The 21,169-nt window shown below is 37.1% G+C and overlaps 1 protein-coding gene across 1 annotated transcript in view; it reads right to left on the bottom strand.

The window, feature by feature from the left end:
• csmd2 (CUB and Sushi multiple domains 2) overlaps nt 1-21,169 on the bottom strand; it is a 256,709-nt gene that overhangs the window by 78,169 nt on the left and 157,371 nt on the right. Inside the window, exons 22-26 of the mRNA XM_079589756.1 lie at nt 20,871-21,040; nt 20,621-20,777; nt 20,253-20,444; nt 14,925-15,051; nt 1,256-1,458 (exon numbers count right to left, since the gene is read on the bottom strand). Of these exons, the coding sequence (XP_079445882.1) occupies nt 1,256-1,458; nt 14,925-15,051; nt 20,253-20,444; nt 20,621-20,777; nt 20,871-21,040 (849 nt within the window). The remainder of the gene's footprint in view (nt 1-1,255; nt 1,459-14,924; nt 15,052-20,252; nt 20,445-20,620; nt 20,778-20,870; nt 21,041-21,169) is intronic.

The following is a 21,169-nucleotide window of genomic DNA, read 5'->3' as shown; positions in this document are numbered from 1 at the left end:
GGGAATGAATGAAATAAGCAATAAAGTAGAATGTCAGTTTACTCTTTGAATGTTAAACTTTAGCTCATTGTAATGCTCATTTGTCTCATTTTATGGCCTCATTGAAAGTTTGCTTGGCTGAGAACCACTGTACTAGACTGAAAAATAGAAAGTCTGGAGTTCATAACCATTTAAGTCATCTACTGGGTTGTGGTGCTGACCTACCAGCCATTATGAATATCTAATAACTGCTGTAAAGAGCACCCAAATGACAGCTCAAGTCTGCATTCTTCTACACACACTAATTTATTTATCTAGGCACTTGCATCTTTGTGGTACTCTCTTAAAGATGCTTTAACCCAGAAGGGCTATTTTGAAAGTAAAATGTGAGGCTTTGGAACTGAAATAACATGTCGTTAATGCATAATGGCATATTATTTCTTTTTACTCTCTGTGTAAAACCTTTAAATGTTGTTTTTTGGGTCTCTAAGGTATCATGCAAAAAAAAAAAAATCAGGATTCTCTGGTTGGAGTGATGGCTGATGGAGGTGGACGGGAATGGTTTCCCTGGTTACAGGTTGACAGCAGACAGAAGCACATAAACCTTGGCTTAACGGGCTTCATTTATTGTCAGTGGAGAGGTTGTGTCTGCTGGGCCGTGCTGCAGGGTGGGTGCTGTCGGAGGCTTTAGGAGAAGCTCTAAGATGGTGCTTCTCAGCTGTCATTCTGGAGCTCAAGCAAGGTTTTTATCAAAACTTGTATGAGTTTCAGGATGGTGCTGGATGGAAACACCAAGATGCAAATGCAATTTCCCAAAAAATAAAAACAACTTATATTCCCGCTTCAAAGTTTTGTGTGTATGTGACTGTATTAAAGCATAAAAATACCATAATATGTTTGCAAAGATTTACTTAACATGCTCATCTGTTGCAGCCGCCCACTTTAAAGCGACCTTGATTCTGGTAGATTTTTTTCCAGTTTATATTCTGGCTTGATTTTATTAATAAAATAATAATAATAATAAAGACGTCCAAGCCTTGAACCAAATCAAATAACTCCATAATGAATCACAACAATTTAATTTAATGCACGAGAGCAAAACAAACAAAACAATTATGCACTTCATATCTTTTGTGAGAAAATTAACTATTCCCCCTTTTAGAGAATATACAGGCATTGTGAATTCCCATGATCAAGTATTCCAAGGTGATCGCTGGTGAATATGTGGAGCTGTGAAGTGGAATGAGAGTGAATGGAGTCCGAGTAAAACACGTACCCGAGAACTGCAGAGCGAAACCTTGCTTGCTGGTGAAGAAGTCGGTTGTAAACTGCAGACTGACGGTGTTAAAGGTGCTGTGGAGGTCTGGAGGAAGTGTCGAGCCACTCAGCTCTCTGAGGAGAACGCCTCCGTCCTGAGGCCCATCCCAGATACGCAAAACATCATGCACCTCTTCTGTGTGGAAGACCAGGAAATGCAGCCTGAGGAGTTACACATACAAACATAACATTAGACAGTCATTCTGGAAGGGAGTCGGAAGGGAGGGAGAAAATGAGAGCAATCATATCTATAGGGTGACAAGCGGAAAGAGAAGTAATTGGGATCACATCGTTAATTTGTACATTTTCACAAGTTTTCACTAGTTATGTAATAATAATTTGTTCTAGGAGAGATATGGGTAATTTCGAGTTGCCAGACAGGAAATTAGCACTTGGATAGTACTTAATATTAAAAGGATATGAAAGGGAGAGAGACAGAGAGAAGATAAAGAGAAAAATAAGACTCAAAAATAAGTGAAAATTAGTCGACTGACACCTGCAAAATTTTATTAATGGGCAATTCATAAAAAGAAGAATATTAAAGAATGAGAGAAAATATCTTTTTAACTATAATGTAGAACATGCTGAAATTTAAGTCATTAACCTTTAAGAAACAGAAATTAAAGGACTTTCACAGTGATTCATGAATGAGACATGTCAATTCCAATCTGAGGATAATGCACTTGTTTTCTGAAACCTAAATGCCAGAACCAGATTACTTTACTAATGCACGAGGTACTGAATACATAACTAACAAAGTGTTCTGTACAGATACTTATAACAGATTGTCTCTACAGAAATGGCTCTACGTTGTTGCTGCAGATAATGCAATAGGGGACATTAGGAAAACACCTCTTGAGAACAGTTTACTGCATTATGATATACACTAAGGACGAATTGACCAACACTGCCAATTCTTTCGAATTAGAGAAATGTAAAAACCAAAAGCAAACATCCAAATGACAAAATGTTCAAAGGACCAAAAAGCACATAATCAAAAAAGTGCAATACACTGCAAAAATGCTGAACAAAATCGAATAAACATCTTCAAAAAATACATGGACAGACAAAGCATTTCAGAATCCAGTACACCATTTCTAAAGGAATGAAAGCAATGGCTTTTTTTTTTTTACAAAAACCTAAAGTGTTTGGACCTTATTGAATTAAATTCAAGCTGGTTATTCTAAAACCCAATGTTTCAGAGGTCACTTTTTTCACACTAATCTTTAAAAATTGAAATACAGTACATTTGTCCCAATAATTTCCTAGACATTTGTGTAAAGAGAAATCTGGGGAACCTTCGGTAACACTTTTCCCCCCTGAAAAATTAAAAATTTCCCCCTGAAACATGTCAACTAACTCTCATTAGAGACGGTCTGCTTAATATCTGCTAACTCTTTGTTTTGATACTCCCTCAACAGACATTCTATAAGACTATAAGCAACTACATGTCAACTTATTCTACTATCCCTAAACCCTTATTCTATAACCCTAACCTAACAGTCTACGAATACCCCAATGAGAGACAGTTGACATGTAGTTGCAAAGTTACTTGAACTGAACTTTCCTTGTCCTGTGATAAATTCTAGGCATTAATGTCCTTATAAATTATAATGAGTTGAGTAGAGCTCAAAAGTCAAAATAGTTTTTTACCACACTATTAAAACCACCTTGACAAATAAATGAGAAGACATACAATACTATAATATGAATATACAGTATCTACCTTAAGTATGCTTTAATATGTTTATAAGCAACTGAAAAAAATACAAATATCAGGTCATGTCAAAACATCTCAAGGACCCCAAAAACACCTTGGTCCTCAGAGGGTTAAAGAAGACTCTCAATGTAAAAGTCCAAAAAAAAAAAACATTTCTGTAGAACAATACAGACATTTAAAACAAAACTTGAGATAAATAAGTTCCTATAAACTAATCACAGTGTAACTGGAACGATTTGTAAGAGTTAAATCATCAACAGTTAGCAATTTGAAAGGAAATTATGTAAATTATATCAGGAGCCTGCTTTTAAGAAACTCAAGTAAAAGCCCTTAACCAAGGAGGCGGCGGAGAACTTTGTCACACATACACAAAAGCTCATTAACCATGCTGCATTAACACAGAATACAAAAACAACAAAAAAACACACAGAAAGAGACATTGGGTCGAGTACAGCGATTCCATGCATTACTGCAGTCCTATGCTTAGTGAGGAAGAAAAAGAGATCATGTGTAAAAGCTGACCTTATCAGTCATGGTTCACAGGCTTTTTACACATGGATGACTTCAGGGGCGGCATAAAAAGTATTGATGTCTCAAAAGCCAAGTTAGATACTTATTTCTAGAAAACAAACATGCACCCCATGACTTCAGTTATGTCCATCTGCATTAGAAACCAAAAGACTGTCTGCTTATTGAAAACAAAAGGGGTTTTAATTGGATATACAATCCTCCCATTTACAAATGACTGCTGTGGGGATGAAAATAACGATTTCAATAGAGTGTTGTAGGCCATACATGTGTAGTATTTCCACTATATTGTTGCCATGACAGCGCATGCATACCAGTAGCAAAAACGCTTTGGCTTACTGTAATTCACGAAAGTGAATTAACAGAGCTTCCCCGGGTTTCCACCTCTCTATGTATGAGCGTTTCTCCACCCATAAAGATGTGAGTGGGAAGTATTTCTAAATCCCAGTTTCAATTTAATATTGTGTGGGTTTTAGAATTCAACAAATCCGTCTATTCAGTATAAAAGACACACACAAACACACAATATACAGCAACTGTGCGAACTACAGGTATTTCACTCTGCACACAGTCTGGGTGTGAAATGAAAGAGATCAACTGTTATTTATAGCTGTGTATACAATAAAGAAAGGCCCTGCATCTAAGTGTAAAGCCCCGTTCACACTTACACACTTACTTAAAGCAGCGGGAACTCATTCATTTACAATGAGTCAGTGATTTCCACTGACAAGAGCGGCAGGATTCAGTGGAGAGATAATGTGGTAAAGTTTGTCTGAGTAGTCTATGCAAATTAGAATATATAGGGTGAATTCAGATTGATTGGGACACTTTTCCCCAGTCATCTCAGTGGCAAAAAAGTGTCCCAATCAAGCTGAATTCAATACACACACACATCCATTCATTGTATTCATTGTGAAACTAGTGACCAACAAGTACGGACACGTTGTGACCTGCAGCGATAACATCACAGTCAGTGTTAAGAGGGAGAGAGACAGGAGGAGACAGCAGCGAGACAGGCAGACAGATAAAGAAAGCGAAACATTATTCAGTCCAGAAGTTCTAAATGAGATTAATCAGCCTACAGCCAGAGTGCTATTACAGATCTGATAAAGAACCAAATTATTCCATCCCCCTTCACCCATTTGGCAACCCCAAGGTTTACCACACACACATTGTTACTTTCTGTGAGGAAACGAGCACTTCAGAAACCCCCTCAGACTCCAACATCCATCGCATCACTGCCGACAGGACAGGTCTGTGTCATGCTAATGATAAAGCGCTAATCTATGCGAGCGGCGGCTGGTTTCTCAAGGGGAAGCAGCCGCACAATGATGCACCTATTCTGTTACTGCCAGCCAACTTCCTCTTTGCCAGCAAGATGCTAAAGTAGGTGTTACGTGCAGTTGATGGAACCAGCTGTATTTTAGATGCTGGTATTCTGGTGTCGCCAACAAGCTTCCCCAGGAGTTCCTATGTTAATGAGCTAATCTAGCACCAAATCAACACTAACCAACATCAACCAGCATGAAGTGTCACAACTTTCAAAATATATTTTTGTTATATTCTCCAAAAACAACAACACTGTGCACACCAGACGCAACCGTTGATGCAGTGCATCACGCCGAGCCGCAACAGCTACATGTAGAAGCTGTCTACACTGAACGTGCAAACCGACCGTTGCAAACCCATTTGTCCTTCCTATGAGAAGTATAGCAAGTGCAAGGAGTGCGTCATAAATAGAACGAGGCATCAGTTTACTGTCAGGGATTGGTCGTGTTGCACAACATCACTGATTATAAAGGGTTCTATTGTCTTTTGCTAAGGGTTCTATTGCACCACTCTTGTCTGATGTACACGGTACAAGTTGGCTTGTGGGTGCTGACCGTCTAAAACTAATCCAAAACCTCTCTAAAACTCAAACAGACCACCCTGACCAGGTTTTAGTCTGGTTTAACCACAAACCTCAAAAAATCTGGTAACTGAACATAAATATTAAATTATTGGAACTATGGAAATACATTTGAAGTACTAAGAATAAACACTGAAATAAAAAAATACAGCTAAATATTGTATAAATACCCATATATATATAAACAAATAAATTAACATTACAGTAGCACAGTTACTAAACTAATATACAAAATATACAAATAAAAAACTCTTTAAAAATATTACTAAATACTATATTAGTACTCTTATCTCTATCGTGCTCTAAAAAGACCAACTTGGTTACATTTTCATGCTAGTGAAATTTTTTGGTGGTTTGTTTTTGATGGTCATCAAGTTGATTAGCTAAGAATGGAAGATCAATGCACAGTTTGAACTTTGCTCTTTTGCTCTTCAGAATTATCTCTTCTTCAAATACTCTTTCATCAACTTTATTTTTTAATCAGACTAGAACATATTCTGTGCTGATTCAGGCTGCTTTATGATGGCTAAACCAGACTGAACCAGTATGAAAATCGATACTGGTAAAAATATATCTGTTTTTAGAGGCTTTTCAGGGCCAGGTTAAGCAATCTGAAACCAGTTGCAATACACTTTTATTGTCAAAAGATGGTATTTTGAATATTTTTTTTTTTTTTACTGTTTTTGTTAACACATTGAATACTTTCATTGTATGGACATTTTTGAGACATTTTCTACTTATTTTTTGCGTTCAACAGCAACAAAGAACGTCATACAGGTTTTGAAATGACATGATGATGTGGAAATGATGACAGAATTTCCATATTGGGATACACTATCCCTTTAAGTTAAGAAAGTGGAATACGCAAGCTATTGTTAACTAATCCTCATGTTCCTTTTTTATTTATTGAAATGCGTTTTACTGTTTCGTCTATCCTTTCCTGTTTCTCTCTCTATTGCTCTACAACTCTTTCATGTAATCCTCGCTGATGGGATGGCGGTTGGTAGGGTTGTGGGGAGCGTTGGCAGGAGAGTGGGTGGTTACAGTCTGTCAGATTTGCATGTTAAACACAAAGGAGAAGTGGAGGGAGATGAAAGACTAAACCCAACCAGGTTTGATTTGTTCCCCTAAAACCATGCAAAATGTAGTGGTCCTCTGCATCTCAAGAGATGGAAAAATAATTTTGATCTCAACAGAGGTCATCCAAAACCAGATTTACTCACTCTACTCTTTTCCAAAAGCATCTACTTACTTAAAAACAAGCACACGACTGAGCCAAGACTCCTGTCCTTCCAAATTAAACAACTAAAACCACCATTTTGAAGTGGATAACAAGAGGTAAGCAAAGTGTTGCACGCATCTTTAAGAAACAAAGTGCTTCAATTAGATGTCAAAGGAAGTGCCAAAGAGAGGAGAGGAAGAAAGGCGAATGGAGAGAAGAGCTGTGTCATATGAATACCAAACAGCGCCGCTACCCCGGGAGTCTCGCCGCGTTCCTGCTGCAATGACTTGGCAGACAGGGAGCGACGTGTGCGTTGTGAATGCATGTCTGTGGATGCATTTATTTGTTTCCAGGCAAGTCACTAGAGAACAAAATCTACATGGATGATACAGCAAGGACGGTGCTAATTATCCTGATGGGGACACGAAAAGCAAATAAATAATAAAATAATGAAAAGAACGTTTGAAGACAACATAAAAAAAAAAAAAAGATATTAACATAAGACTGTAATCTGTGAAAGCATGAGATAAATATCTAATGATGGTTAAGAACGTGATAAGCATTTGCATGTGTTTGTGAAAATGTCCATTATACTTGAAAGCTGGGTGAGAAATGTATAGTTTCATGAAAGTCCTTCCAGTCACTTTTTGAATATTAACCAGTGAAGGATCTGGTATACTGTATCTAGAGAAAAATCAAGTGAACAATGTAGCATTTTTGTAAATAACGTGTGGACAGTAGTGTTTAGAGATGGAGTAAATATTGTGTACAAAGATGTCCTGTCTAAGGTGGGCAGATTTGCATTGAATTTGCATGTGCATCCCGAAGAATACTGTAATTAATAGTATATATATATATGAATTGTGTGAATTGTTTGCATAATCATAGATAATTTCGTTTTTCCACTAGGAATTACAGTGTTAAATACTTATTTTAAAAACAAGTCAAATAATGTAATATGATGAATTCAATTAAAGCATTGATTACCTCATTGTAGGTCTGTTTTGAACGGTTTACAAGTTAATAAAAAAACAATCAATTTCCCTATGTTATGTTATGCTATGCGGTTAGATACGAAATTTTTACTTCCAGAACCGGATTGTTGCCCTCTATTCCAATGATGCAATCCCGTGCGGTTAGATCATTGTAAGTCAACAGGAGAAGAAGAAAACAAAATGATGTCAGAATATCAATACAGTGCTGCGTTGCAATCACTACAATGATGGTTCTCATCTCTCGTTGCAGCAGAGTATAGAACATCAAGCCGCTCAAGGGCACCTTTATGCACATATCTGTGCAGGACATCTCCATTATCCCAGATGGGTACGACTGCAATTTGGATGGAAGCTATTTGATTGAAGGAGGGGATGAGTTTTGATTGTGGTTAAAAAAAACTAAAACAACAACAACTAAAATACTATTATTTGAATTTAAAGAACGGGGGGAAATGCCAGATTCAATCCCAGACCATGACCTTTTTGTCTAAGAGCCAAGCTGGTCATTTTAATGAACTGAAATAGAGAAAGTGATTAATGTATTGCATCATTCATGTTGCTCAAAGCAGTTTTTCAGAGCAATGAAAGTCTGGGACAAGACGGTTTCAAAAGGTCTCAAAGTCAAGGCCTCAAGATCAAGACTCAAACTCTGCTAGCATCCCCATAAGGATTCAACTCTATCTTCAAAACCAGAAACACATTCTTGGACATAAAAAATATATAAAAAATCATCAGAGAGGCCATACTTGTTGGCTAGCTTCACCAGTTAACTTCTGTTGATGATTAGTATGGCTATGCTAGACCTGCTACATCAGCACCAAACCAACTATAACCAGCACAAAACAGCCAAGACATTCTTAGTCTGCGTTTGTTTGTCTGGTAATAAATAAATAAATACACAATGTATTTCATGACATGACATGGGGGGGGGATGGGGGGGGGGGGCTGATGCATTAATGATTAGTTATCTTTATCTGCAGTGTAAGCAGATTGGATAGGTGTAAGAAGAAGCAGTTCTCAGTCTGATTCAGCAAATGTGAGGCCACCTTAAAAACAAATGCACAGCACTTTCTACCCACAATGCACAGTCTCCTCCCTTTACCGCTGTCAGCCATCCCCACTGCGAAGTGCTCCCATGAGAACACCGGCAGAAGAACCATCCGGGTGTTTATCATCAGATTATTCTCGGTGCGCGTGAGCACATTTCCTCCATTTAGCAAAGTATTGGATTTTGGGGTACATTAACCTTTTAGAAAAATTGTGAGTTTCAAACTTTGACAGTTTGTATATTGAGACTAATGACCAAGCAGACATTGCAAGTGAGATGGCACAATTTCACAGCTCATTAAAAATTAGCCTCATTAATTGATTGATCAACTCTAGACTCTTCGGGGGTCTTTCTCTCCCCTGTGCCTGTCCAACCTGCTGATAAAAAAAAGCAACAGATCAGATCATTTATGCATAGGCTTTCTAGGCACTTGCATATGCTCGCATGTCCGGGGGGGCAATTACAATGTGGATATTTTTTTTCCCCATTATTATTATTATTTCACTCTAAAATTCCTGCTAAAACTCTGTACGACAATTACTTTATAAATGAATACAATTTATAATATTGTTGCTGTCAGGCAGAAGCTTGTCTCTCCACATTTTGTCATTTTTGTATTTTTTTCCATAAACCATTACTATTGCTCACTCTTTACATCTGTCTGTGCGTTTTGCAAATATTTAACCAATGAAAAGTATTGAAAAGAGCTTGTGACTAAACCTTGTAACTCTATTGGATCCTCAAACTGTCCACCCTGCCTCTATTGTGAATTAAGTATCATACGCAGTTTGGATCAGTGTTGCCAAGTCAATTGGGCTACTTTTACACTTTTGCCACATTTTTGTTGTACTGCAGTTTTGTTTTTTTTGCCATGGTTGGTGAGTTTTGATACACAATTGGCCTGACAACCCTGGTTTGGACCGTCTCTGCATGTTTGCAAGGGTAAATAAAGAACTGGTACTTTGAACAAGTACAACATTTTCTTTACTATATATAAATTATATTGTTTTATGTATTTGAGGAGCAGAGAAAAATGTCTTTGTCTTAAGCCAATACTGTCCTTAAGGCCTGTGCGTTGCACTTCATCTTTAATAAAATGAGATTTTGGCTGAATGACAGGAAAAAAAAACTGATATAGCAACAATAAACTTTACAGCCTGTATGAAACGATGCACTTGCTGCCTCAGATGTGGCCATTCTAATGACAGAACAAAACATGACATTCGCTGGTCAAAAACCGTCACTTGATTTAAGCTTGATTTTGGTCAAATGTTAATTATAATATACAAACCCACAATATCAACTTTGACAACACCGGGTTTAATAAAGTGTTTTTACATTTCCAGTGGGCATATTGGGGGTAGGAGAGATATTTGTTTTGCCTATGTCACAGTATGAGGTAAACATGGCCCTGTCTATACTCGGTTGTCCATGCTGGTTTACGTTGGTCTGGTGTTGGTCTAGCTGATGGAACAAACGTAATGATGATGTTCATTAGCATCTTGGCTGGTCAAGCTGGTCGATGTTGCTGATTAAGCTACTAAAGAAGCACACAGTGATGCCACTGGTGCTTGAGGCAGGACTATTATTCCCAGCATACACCACAGCATGAATAAATAATGCAAAAAACTGCTGTTCTGTTTAATTTGCACTGGTTTTGTGGTTGCGTTTAAAGTTATGCATCATGAGGTGTGACTGCAACCCTGGCCTTAAATATGATGCTAAGCATCCCGCAAGCCAAGACATTGACAATTTGTGTACCCTGAGCTCCCAAAACTATTTTTTTAAATAATTTACAATCATTAAAAGCAAAATACCCTACTGACAAACCAACAACTTTTCCACTGTGATATTCATTTCATATCTAACATTATTGTTGCTGTATGAGAAATAGCCACAATTCATTAAAATGGTCATAAATTAATTTTTGTTTGATCCATGATGTCATAACTTTAAAAACCTTTATTAAGAATGAAAATGGAAGAGAAGAGAAGAGTGTAAACTTTGACAAGATGGGATGGAAACAAGAAGAGAACAGGGCTAATTTATGACTTGAAGGCTTTAGAGGAAGAGAAAAAGAGGTTGATAAAACAGCAGAATAGAGAAGAGGGACCCCAGCTTCCGTTAATTCCTCAGATTTCTTTCGTGACTGCAGATGAGCCTTGAGCGTGACAGTACGATCCTTTGAGCTGCGACTCGAATGTTCCAAACCAGCTCTGGAACAGCAGGCTTAACCGATGTCTAATCCCACATGGATGAGGACATTTGGGGCTAGGCGGTATATCTTTCTGTGTGTGTGTGAGTGTGTGTGTGTGTGTGTGTGTGTGTGTGTGTGTGTGTGTCTGTGTGTCTGTGTGTGTGTGTGTGTGTGTGAAGAGGCTGCTGAAAGTAATTATCACCTTTGCCAAACAAAGGCATCTCAGAGGTGGAGATGTGTCTGTGATGAAAGAACATTGAAATATCGCCTGCACCCCATGTGTCATGAAACCCCAAAGTGTGTCCCTCCTCGTCAGCGTCCTGCCACATCATACAACCATCCCAGTCCACCTTTATACATCCTTTTATGTCTCTACACTCAGACTTTTCCATCAGCCCCTTTGGATAAGGAAGTCCACAAGGACAGGACAGCTGGAGCTGGGTGGTAACACAGTATACACCCTGTGACAGTACAAATGTATCACCCATTATATAGAGATATATAGCGCTTATACTGAGGTATATTCAATTCAAACAAAATCCATCAAGCTGAAAAATATAGCACACACTCCAAAGTGTGTTGGGGGCAACAAGATAAGATATCTTTGAAGTCCACTTAGACTTCATTCCAAACTATTAAAATGACAAATACATGCAAACTCTGAGAGCACTCCACAAGAAATGTAATCATCTAGATGCTCGAAATTGCATGTTTTATAAACAGCTTATTGTACACGCAAGTTAATTGCAGTTCTAAACTAATGTGCGGATGCAATGTAACACACACACACATAGACAGTAGCTTGCACATCACACGCTGATCACACGCACACAGAAACATTCCATAGCTGTTCTGTAATTTATCAATAAAATATCAAGAAACTGAAACATTCTAGCATATATTTCTTAGTAACTAAAGTAGGCCAATATCACACAACATTTTTAACAGCGTTTTTTTTTTAAATAAATTCACCTTTCGTGAGCATAAGAGACTTGTTTCAAGAATATGAAAAACCAACCCCAATGTTTTTATTGGTTGTTCAGGATTTTTTATATATAACTTATGTTTAATTATAATTGTATTTATATTTAATATAATAACATAATTTATAGATTTATTCCATTAGGTAAAATTACTGTTATATAAGTGTTATATACTGATTTTGGTCATATGCCAAAGGACATAATCTGAATCTTATTGCATTGCAAATGATCTTGAATAATTGATTGCTCAAGATGAGATCAAAGAAAAGTATGTGCATACTTTACACTGGGGATCTGGGTCTGAGACTGGAAGAGACCTGATCTATTAATTATCCTGTGCTTGTGGAAAGGGATCTCATAATAACACTTGCACAGACATTCAGGAAGAGGATAAACACACATTCTAACACCTTATTATATGACCTGCGATACTCATACGTGATCATATAGTTGTACTAGATAATTTAAATGAACATCACATCACATACAAGTGCACACTGTAGCAGCTGTTCACTGTTGACAAGCAAGCTTTTTAGAAATAATTTCTGCTGATTGGAGTATTGGAACATGATTTCCAACTAATACGATTTTAAATAACTCACACACTCCTTTACATGCTTAAGTTCAGACATGCATACTTAGCTAACACGTTTTGGTGGTAAACAATTCTGATGTCTTCATATTGTACTAGATGTGGTTGCTAGTCAATAAAGGCGAACCTGACTGTACATGGGGTGTTATGCAGCTTTTTTTTGAAGGGATACCCAGTAAGGGATCTCAAGATGGGGCTTTTAGGGAGGAACGATAGTGCACTATTTATGAAGGTTAAAAAAAAGACGTGTTATTTTTTTTGACATCTGGTAGAACTGCCAGACCGGTAGTGCAATGTAGTGAAGCAATTTGAGCTGGGCATAGAAAAATTGTCTCGCAATTTTTCTGATCGGCTGAAAATATACAGTATAAAACGATTATCAGGCGATAGCGATCGACCCCCGATTGATTGGAATACCCTTAATACCCAGTGGCAGTTGTGACCAAGGGATATGACCATAACAAAAGAAAATTAAATATCTAAAATATATGAAAATGTTTGTGGTCAGTAAGCTTTTTAAAATTATTTTTGGTCAGCAAGAATGCATTCAATTTATCAAAAGAGACAGTAAAGACTTACATTGATACAACTTTTTTTTTTATTCCAAATGGTGCTCTTCTGAACTCTCTATTCTTCAAAAAAGAATAGTGTTTGGACAAATATCATGGTTTCAACAAAAATATTGAGAAGTTTTCAACATTGATAACAATAAAAGAAACCAAATCAGCATATATGAATGATTTCGGAAGGAGCATGTGACACTGAACATGCCATGTGAATAAATTATACTTGATATATAATTATACTAATAATACTCAAATTTGTATAAATTATATATATTTTAATGTATATATATATATATATATATATATATATATATATATATATATATTGCAATTAATAAATTACATTTTAAATATAATAAAAATAACTATTTTACTGTAGTTTTAATCAAATGAATGCAGCCGTGGTTAACTTTTCACAAAAAAAACTTTTGCCATTGAAATGACTGAGGAAACAAATAAAATAATCCACAAGAGGCCACTTGTTGCAGCAATTTAGGGGTTAAAAGGGCTTCAGGCACTCACATTGTCCTTCAGAACACTGAAATAACATTGTTTTTATGGCAATTATTACATGATGACACTGAATAAGTACAGGCTTTAAGCAGGCAACATCTGAGTATCAGACTGTATTAAATTACATGGTTATACAAAAAAAGGACAGGTGACCTGAATTATTAAATATGGCTTGCTCGTCTCGCTTGAGCGTCTGGAGGGGTGTACCAGCGTTTGATACTCAATAACCCTTATGATATAATTACACTCGGCTCATTGCTCATTTCCAACTATTTATGGACACAAAGGATACAGGATAAAAGGAGCATTTGATTGAGCTTTCCACATCTTCAAGGCACCTTACAAAGCCTTTAGCCAGCAACACCAAATCAAATGTCAATTTTGAACCACTTTAACACAGCAAGAAAGCAGTGTCTGGGAGCTCTTAAAGTATCTAGATGAAGGGCGGGGAAAGTATCTGATAAACAGCACAATTAAAGCCCCGGACAAATTAGGCAGAGCTCAGCAGCGAGATTTCATGCAAAATTACGCTGGCGAAACGAGTGGCAATTAACAAGGGGGCATGTTCATTCATTAGTGCGAAAGGGAGCGATTTGCTGGGGAAGGGAAGAGGTCAGCCTGTAGGGCTGCCAAAGTGCTAATGTCCTCCTAGCTTCTCTGAGTCCTGCTGACTGTGACAGCACGATGAACAATACTGACATGCGCAGAGCTAGTGCTCAGCCTGCGAGCCAATCGGTGCTTGAGGCTAAGGCAAGAGCTGACAAATACACCAACAAACCAATTAGACACAGTATGGCAAGTGTGGTGGGATAGAAGGATGGACATATTGAGTCATTCGATGAAATGGGTGTGTTTTTCCTTTTGGATTATATGCATATACATATACCTCTGGGTATCACTAAAATATGGTTGTGACAAAGTTGTATCAAGAAGTGAGCTAAATCTGACAAAACCTCTTTTTGGGGACATCCTCGTTTTGTAAAAAAAAAAAAAAAAAAATCTGTCAGGGTTTGTGTGTGGGTTAGGTTTATAGTATTTACAACTAGCTGTATAGCTAGGTGTATATAAAAACAATATAAGTATATGGAATGTTCCCATTTAGACAGCTAAGAAAATGTGTATGCATCAAATATGGTGAACAATGAGACTCCTTTCATGGAATGACTCAATTAAGGAAGTTCCCAGAGCTTAGGATCGTCAGCATGGGTTAATGGCTTGAAACTCAAGGTCAAAGATATTTGATGGAAGATACGATTGGAAGTTTCATTTCGAGGCAGATGAACATATCAAAAGAGAAACAGCGTGATGAAGGGACAGATGGTGAGGAGGGGGGTAATGGAAGAGTAGATACCCACCCGATGGTGCTTCCAAGTGCCGCCTCAATAGTCCAGACACAGTGCAAGTTGTGCTCATAAGGCGCTGGGTAACCAGGAGACAGAATCCGGCCCATGGGCTCATCTTTAATCGTTCCTCCACACTCGGCTGGGTGAAGAAAGAGATAAACAAAAGCACCATCCTTCAATGACAGCTCTGAAGCACCAAAACCGTACATATTTTACAAAAAAAAAAATTCTCTGAAACCACTAGCAAAAATGTTTCTCTTTTGTAAAATTTTAATTGTTTATTCAATTTATGTTTTAAATAATATAATATCTGTTCATTTTACATTATAACATTGATTATCAGTTTTAAATTAGATACATTTTCAATGTGGACTATGCATGACTGCATAACTGAAAAATCCAGGTCTTTGGTGTAAATGTTCTCTCAGTTAAAACCAACTAAAGCAATCCCCACTTAAAAAAACACGTGGACAAAAAAAAGCATTTAAGGGAAAGCCTTGTCCACACTAATTTGTTCTTGTTTGAAAACACTTTTTTTTTCTCCGTTTTGGCCTTCTGTCCACACTGAGATGTTGTTTTTGTCAACAAAGACAGAGCTTTTTGAAAACATCCTACCAAGTGGATAAATTTTACATTGTAGTGTGGACTGTGAAAATGGAGGTATTTGAAAACGATGATGCATATTTAGTCATGTGATGCATATTTTACCCATAGATATCTATGGTTATACCGGCATTGTTGTTCCTACTATTTACTTTCATAATGTTGCTAAAGAGAAATGTTCCTTTGTAGAATCTTTATATTGCATTCCTGCAAAGATGACAGAAAAATGTACTCACAATTGCTGTCCTGTGGCAAAACACACTGACAATTGCATTTCAGACCATACCATTTTGAGTGGAACCTGGACGCAACATTGAGTGGTGGGATATTTTGCTAACAAAATGATAGTGCCAGTAGAATAACGTGAGAAAAGGTGATTTAAGATGTTTCAGTGTGGATGAGCAACTTTTGAAAAAACGCCAATGTGGACGGGGAGTGTTTGGAAATAAAAATGCAGTTTTCAAATGTATTTGGATTAATGTAGACATAGCCTAAATCCCTCGAGCAAGGGTGGAACACGGTGTGCTGGAGAGAAATGCATTATCAGGTGGAGGGGCACGTATAACTTTCCACTTTAAAAGAATACATTCAGCACTGAGAGGAGCTGAATAATGTGAATAATGTGGCCGTATATCACTTCCAGGATTGAGCCTTCCCTGGGGAGGGCATATTTCCTTTGGCTAATATCACTGATAGTGATGGTAATATGTCCTGCACCAGACATGACTATCCATCTTGCACTGGGGCAATGGTGGTGCTGGTGGTGACGGGCAGTGTGAGAAAACAAATCACTTGTTTGTCAGGAGGTTGGGCCCAGTACGTGTGACAGTTCCAGTTTCACGGATCAGGAAGTTGTGAGAGTCTTATTTCCAACTCCTGCCATCGTCATCATCATTTCAAGAGGTCAAATGTGTGCGCCCTTACACAGTATACTCGTACATACACATACAGTATACACCCTTTGGACAGGGACAGGATACAGAGTACCGTAAATCTTAATAAAACCATTGAAGATGCTTTTTTTTAAGATAAGAGAAGTTACCGATAGACTAAGTATAGATACATAGGGGTGTACATAAAAATGGTGGTTCGGTACTTATAGTACCTTGGTTTTAAAGTCACGTTTTAATATTTTTGGGTAAAGCGTAGGGATTTTTTAAAATTCATAAATGGTGGTTTACTGAAAAAAACTACATCTGTCTTTAAATAACAATAAAAAAAGTCTGTCAATTTTGCTGCAACCGGTAGCAACACACACTGCAGTGTATAGTGCTGTTGTAACCGGGAAGAGATTTGAAGTGCTTACACTTTTGGATGCAAAATATGTTAGCTACATACTTCAGAATAAGGTTAGAATTATTGCGCTCTCATTCTAATACACTCTTTCTTTTTGAAGTGCATGCACATCGGCACTCATTTATTAAAGTCGTGAAGTTAAATATACTGTGGACTCGCTTGCTTTCAGGAAATGGACAACATTTACAGGCAAGTGTACAACCATAAATGTACGTCTGAATAATGCACGTCTCAAACGCATTAAACAACACATGCATCTGACAGTAGGGCAAGCCATGTATGTTTATGATTTAGTTTGAAGCGCTAATAAAAGAACGTCTCATGTTTAAGACAACTTGGGTCATGCACTTATTCGGCAAAAGCTCACTCTGTCATTCATTATTTTCCAGATATTAAAACGATATTGTCTTGTCCTGGGGGAAAACTTGGGAGTTTGAAATTACGTTCCACACATAGAGACGTTCTGCATGTGCAGCAGTTAAAACACCTTTATTCGTACACACACTACACCAAACCAAAAGACCCGGACGGAATATGTGTACTGTTACACCCCTATTAAAATAATAATAATGATACTGTTCATAATTTTTTGGGTTTTTACAGGTATTCAGAGAACCTGAGGACAGTGAAATTAAAATTGCATACATTTTGTAAAGCAACCAGTTTAGTCACCCATCTTACAAGTAACCGGTTTATTCACTAAAGTCAAAGTTTCTATAAAAACAAAGGTATAAAGTAATGTGTTTTAAAATGTGGCTTTTGGATACAAAATATGCAACGCATTCTCATCCTTGGGCGTCATATACTGACGCTTTTGACAAATATGTTAATATTAAATATCCCAAAACCTGTTCCTTTAAAAATGTTTAATTAATAATGATCTGATACCATAGTCTTTAATTTACTTTAATTTAATTTAATTTTTATTTTATTTTATAGTTGATTATAAACATTTCAGTCATGTCCAATACAGGAAGAATATGTAAAAGTATGGCATTTAGGGTAGAAGGCACCCCTGCTGTTGGGGCTTAAACAATTAACATGATAATAAATAGCTGGCTGACTTTTCCATTTGTTGACATGACATGTTTAGATTCAGATGGTAAATATCATATATTAAGTTGGGTGTCCACCTTAGGGATAATCACCATATTTATAATGAAACTATCACATTTAAAATATGATATTAATCATATCATATAATACAATTCTCAATGTTCCATAGAATTGTCATTTTCTGCAATCAAACACTATGATAGTAGTGAAAAGCAAATATTTTTCTTAAGGTGTGCCTTTAGCCCAGTTGTACCCTACTATTTCTCCCAAACTAAAGCATAGGAACGAAGTACAATCAAGTCAGTGGAGGGGCACTTCACACATTTGCTTCAGACACTTTCCCTACACGCATTTATCCTCGAGTCTTGGTCAAGCAATGACACAAATTACACGATGGCCAGTGTTTGTAGTCATGTGAGATATACACGTCAAAGCATGCAAGTGCAATGTGTTCAAATGCACACTTCAGCCTCTCAAGCCATTGTCATACATCCTGAAGGGTATAATCATAGACACGGAGAGACACTTTATATAATTTCTGTTGTTGCAGCATAGAAAAATAAATAAATTGTTGAATGCAAAAGTTGAATAGATTTTTTGTCTTTTCCCGAACAAAAATCAGAACTTAAAACTAGATATATTTATTACATACAAAATTGTAAGCAAAATAGTTTAAGATATTAGGTTTAAAAAGAATATATAGAATTAGGTTTAATGGTAAGACTTTACAATAAGTTTCATTAGTTAACTTAGTTAACGTGAACTAAGAATGAACAATACTTCTTCAGCATTTATTAATCTTAGTTAATATTAATTTCAACATTTACTAATACGTTATTAAAATCAAATGTTGTATTTGTTAACATGAGTTAATGCACTGTGAACTAGCATGAACAGACAATGAACAGCTGTATTTTTATCAACTAACATTAACAATGATTAATAAATACGGTTAACAAATGTATTGCTCATTGTTAGTTCATGTTAGTTAATACGTTAACTAATGAACCTTATTGTAAAGAGTTACCGGTTTAAAGAATATGCAATAAGGTCAGCCACAAAAATAACTGTCCACACTTTTCAGCGATAATTTTTCCCTGCGTGTCTTTAGTAAATCCTGACAGTAGTTTTACAATGCCAAAAAAGGGTTTGCGCTTCAAACACAAGATTGTATTTTTTGTATATCTTAATGTTGAGATTTTTATATTACTTTTTTTTTTTTACTTTCATCAGTCTCTCCTGTTCTTGTTCCTGCAGTTTTTTTTTTTTTTTTTTTTTTTATCTCATATGAATTTCTGACAAATGTTCCCATAGTGGACAGCAGAGCCATAAATCACAATGAAACAAACCCATCTTCTTCAACTCCTGGGATGACCTGCTTCGTAAGTCATAAAACTACATTTCTTGCTCTCTCATTCTCTCCGGCTCTCTCCTCCCCTCCCGCTTTCTCTTATTCTCACCAACTTCTCATTTCTCACTGTCCACCCTCTGTTTTCTACAGTACTAGTTAGTTTCCTGTTGTGGCGGATGAAAAATATTTGCTCATACCTTTACAGTTCCATTTCTCCCCTCTCTATATGGGCATTTCAATTTTGCCTAAAGGTCTCCATAGGCTCAGATGGAATGCACTATAATTCAAAATTCAACAGCACTGCAGAAGCGGGTCTGTGATAAACTCACATTGAGCAGAACCCAGGCTGAGTTCAAGGGTGGGTGGTAGAAGATGCACACACATGAAGAAAAAAAGAGTGCTCAAATTAATCAAACTCTCTCCGCTTTGGGGGTTCATATTCATGAAGCAATTTCTCAGAGTGTATCATAGAAGGCCATGTGGCAGATTTAAAGTTTGTGATGAAATACTAATACAGCTAGAGGAAGTGATGAGAAATACTTGGTAGCTGATCGCTTAAAATTCCCAAACTTTTTCCCCCTAACCAAGAACTTCAACCTCTTCTACAGAAAAATAAATATGTAGTGTAGTACGATTATATATTAACAATTTAATATATAACCATTAATTTAATTAAATAAAAATAATGATTATATATTCATTCAGATTTGATTATAAATTATCTTTATAATTCAATATAATACAGTTATATTAATATTATAGTACAGCATAAATAATTTAATACAAAAACATTTATATATATATATATATATATATACATAGTATATACATTTAAAGACTGAAAGGCTTTAAAGATTATTGGCTACATTCAGTAAATGATTATTGTTGACAGGTAGCGTGTTTATCATTTAAACAGCCTAACATCTGATATGGCAGTACTCATGGTCCACTTATGGTTCTGAACCATCCACCCAATAATTGGCTTTCCTGGGGAAGGTATTGTGAATGAGTGTGAGCATTCAGTAGTGTCTTACCCACACACAGTGGGAGGGGGCTGTCCCATGCTCTCCTCTCCCCTCTGAGACACGTCAAAACCTCCGGGCCCTTTAAACTGTAGCCGGGATCACAGCTATATGACACCGTGCTGCCTGCAAAGTGACCTTTGTCCTCCCGTTTAAAGCCAAACTGAGGCACACCTGGGTCCTCACACTTCACCAACTCAAAACCTGCAAAAGAAAAGAAAAAAAAGAAAAGAGTGTGTCCTTGAAAACCTTTCCTCTGGTGTATGTCCTGTATATATAATTCCTTTACAAATCCTTAAAAGGAAATATATATGGTTTGTCTGATCTATCTATCACTGTACTGCTGTGTGATGGCTGCAAGATGTCAGTGTGCTACTCACTGGTGAAGTGCAGCTCAAAACCTTTGCTGGTATTGTCACTATTACTAATGAACTCGAGCCACATGGTGCTGGACGTGCTGTTTAAAGTGACATCCATCAGCTCTGTGCTTGTGAAGGAGCCCAGCAGTCGGGCATTGCTACTGCTACCGTCATACACCTGAAAGACACATAAAACAGACACATACAGTCATTGCAGAAATTACAAACAAACATTACACACAAGCACAAATGCATACTAAGTCACAAACACCTTAAGAATGTCATCCTCCTCCAGGCGGAAATCCCGTGCTCGGAGCTGGATGCCTTTGCCGGGTTGGGTTTGAATGGAGTAGATGCACTCATGACTGTTACCGTAATATCCAGGGTAGTTGGGAGAGAGTAAAACTCCTTGTTTCCCAGTTACAGACGATCCGCATTCAGCTGCAGAAAGGGAGGTAAGAAGTCAAATGACCTCTGACGAATCACCCATGATCTCAGTATAAACACAAACACGCATTATACACTCATGCTGGCAAACAGGGGCTAATGTGTGTTTCTGGATGAGTGCAA

This window comes from Phoxinus phoxinus, assembly GCF_949152265.1.
Source record: "Phoxinus phoxinus genome assembly, chromosome: 19".
NCBI classification, from domain to species: Eukaryota; Metazoa; Chordata; class Actinopteri; order Cypriniformes; family Leuciscidae; genus Phoxinus; species Phoxinus phoxinus.
The sequence above is the reverse complement of the archived record's forward strand: the minus strand, read 5'-3'. Positions and strand labels throughout refer to the sequence as shown.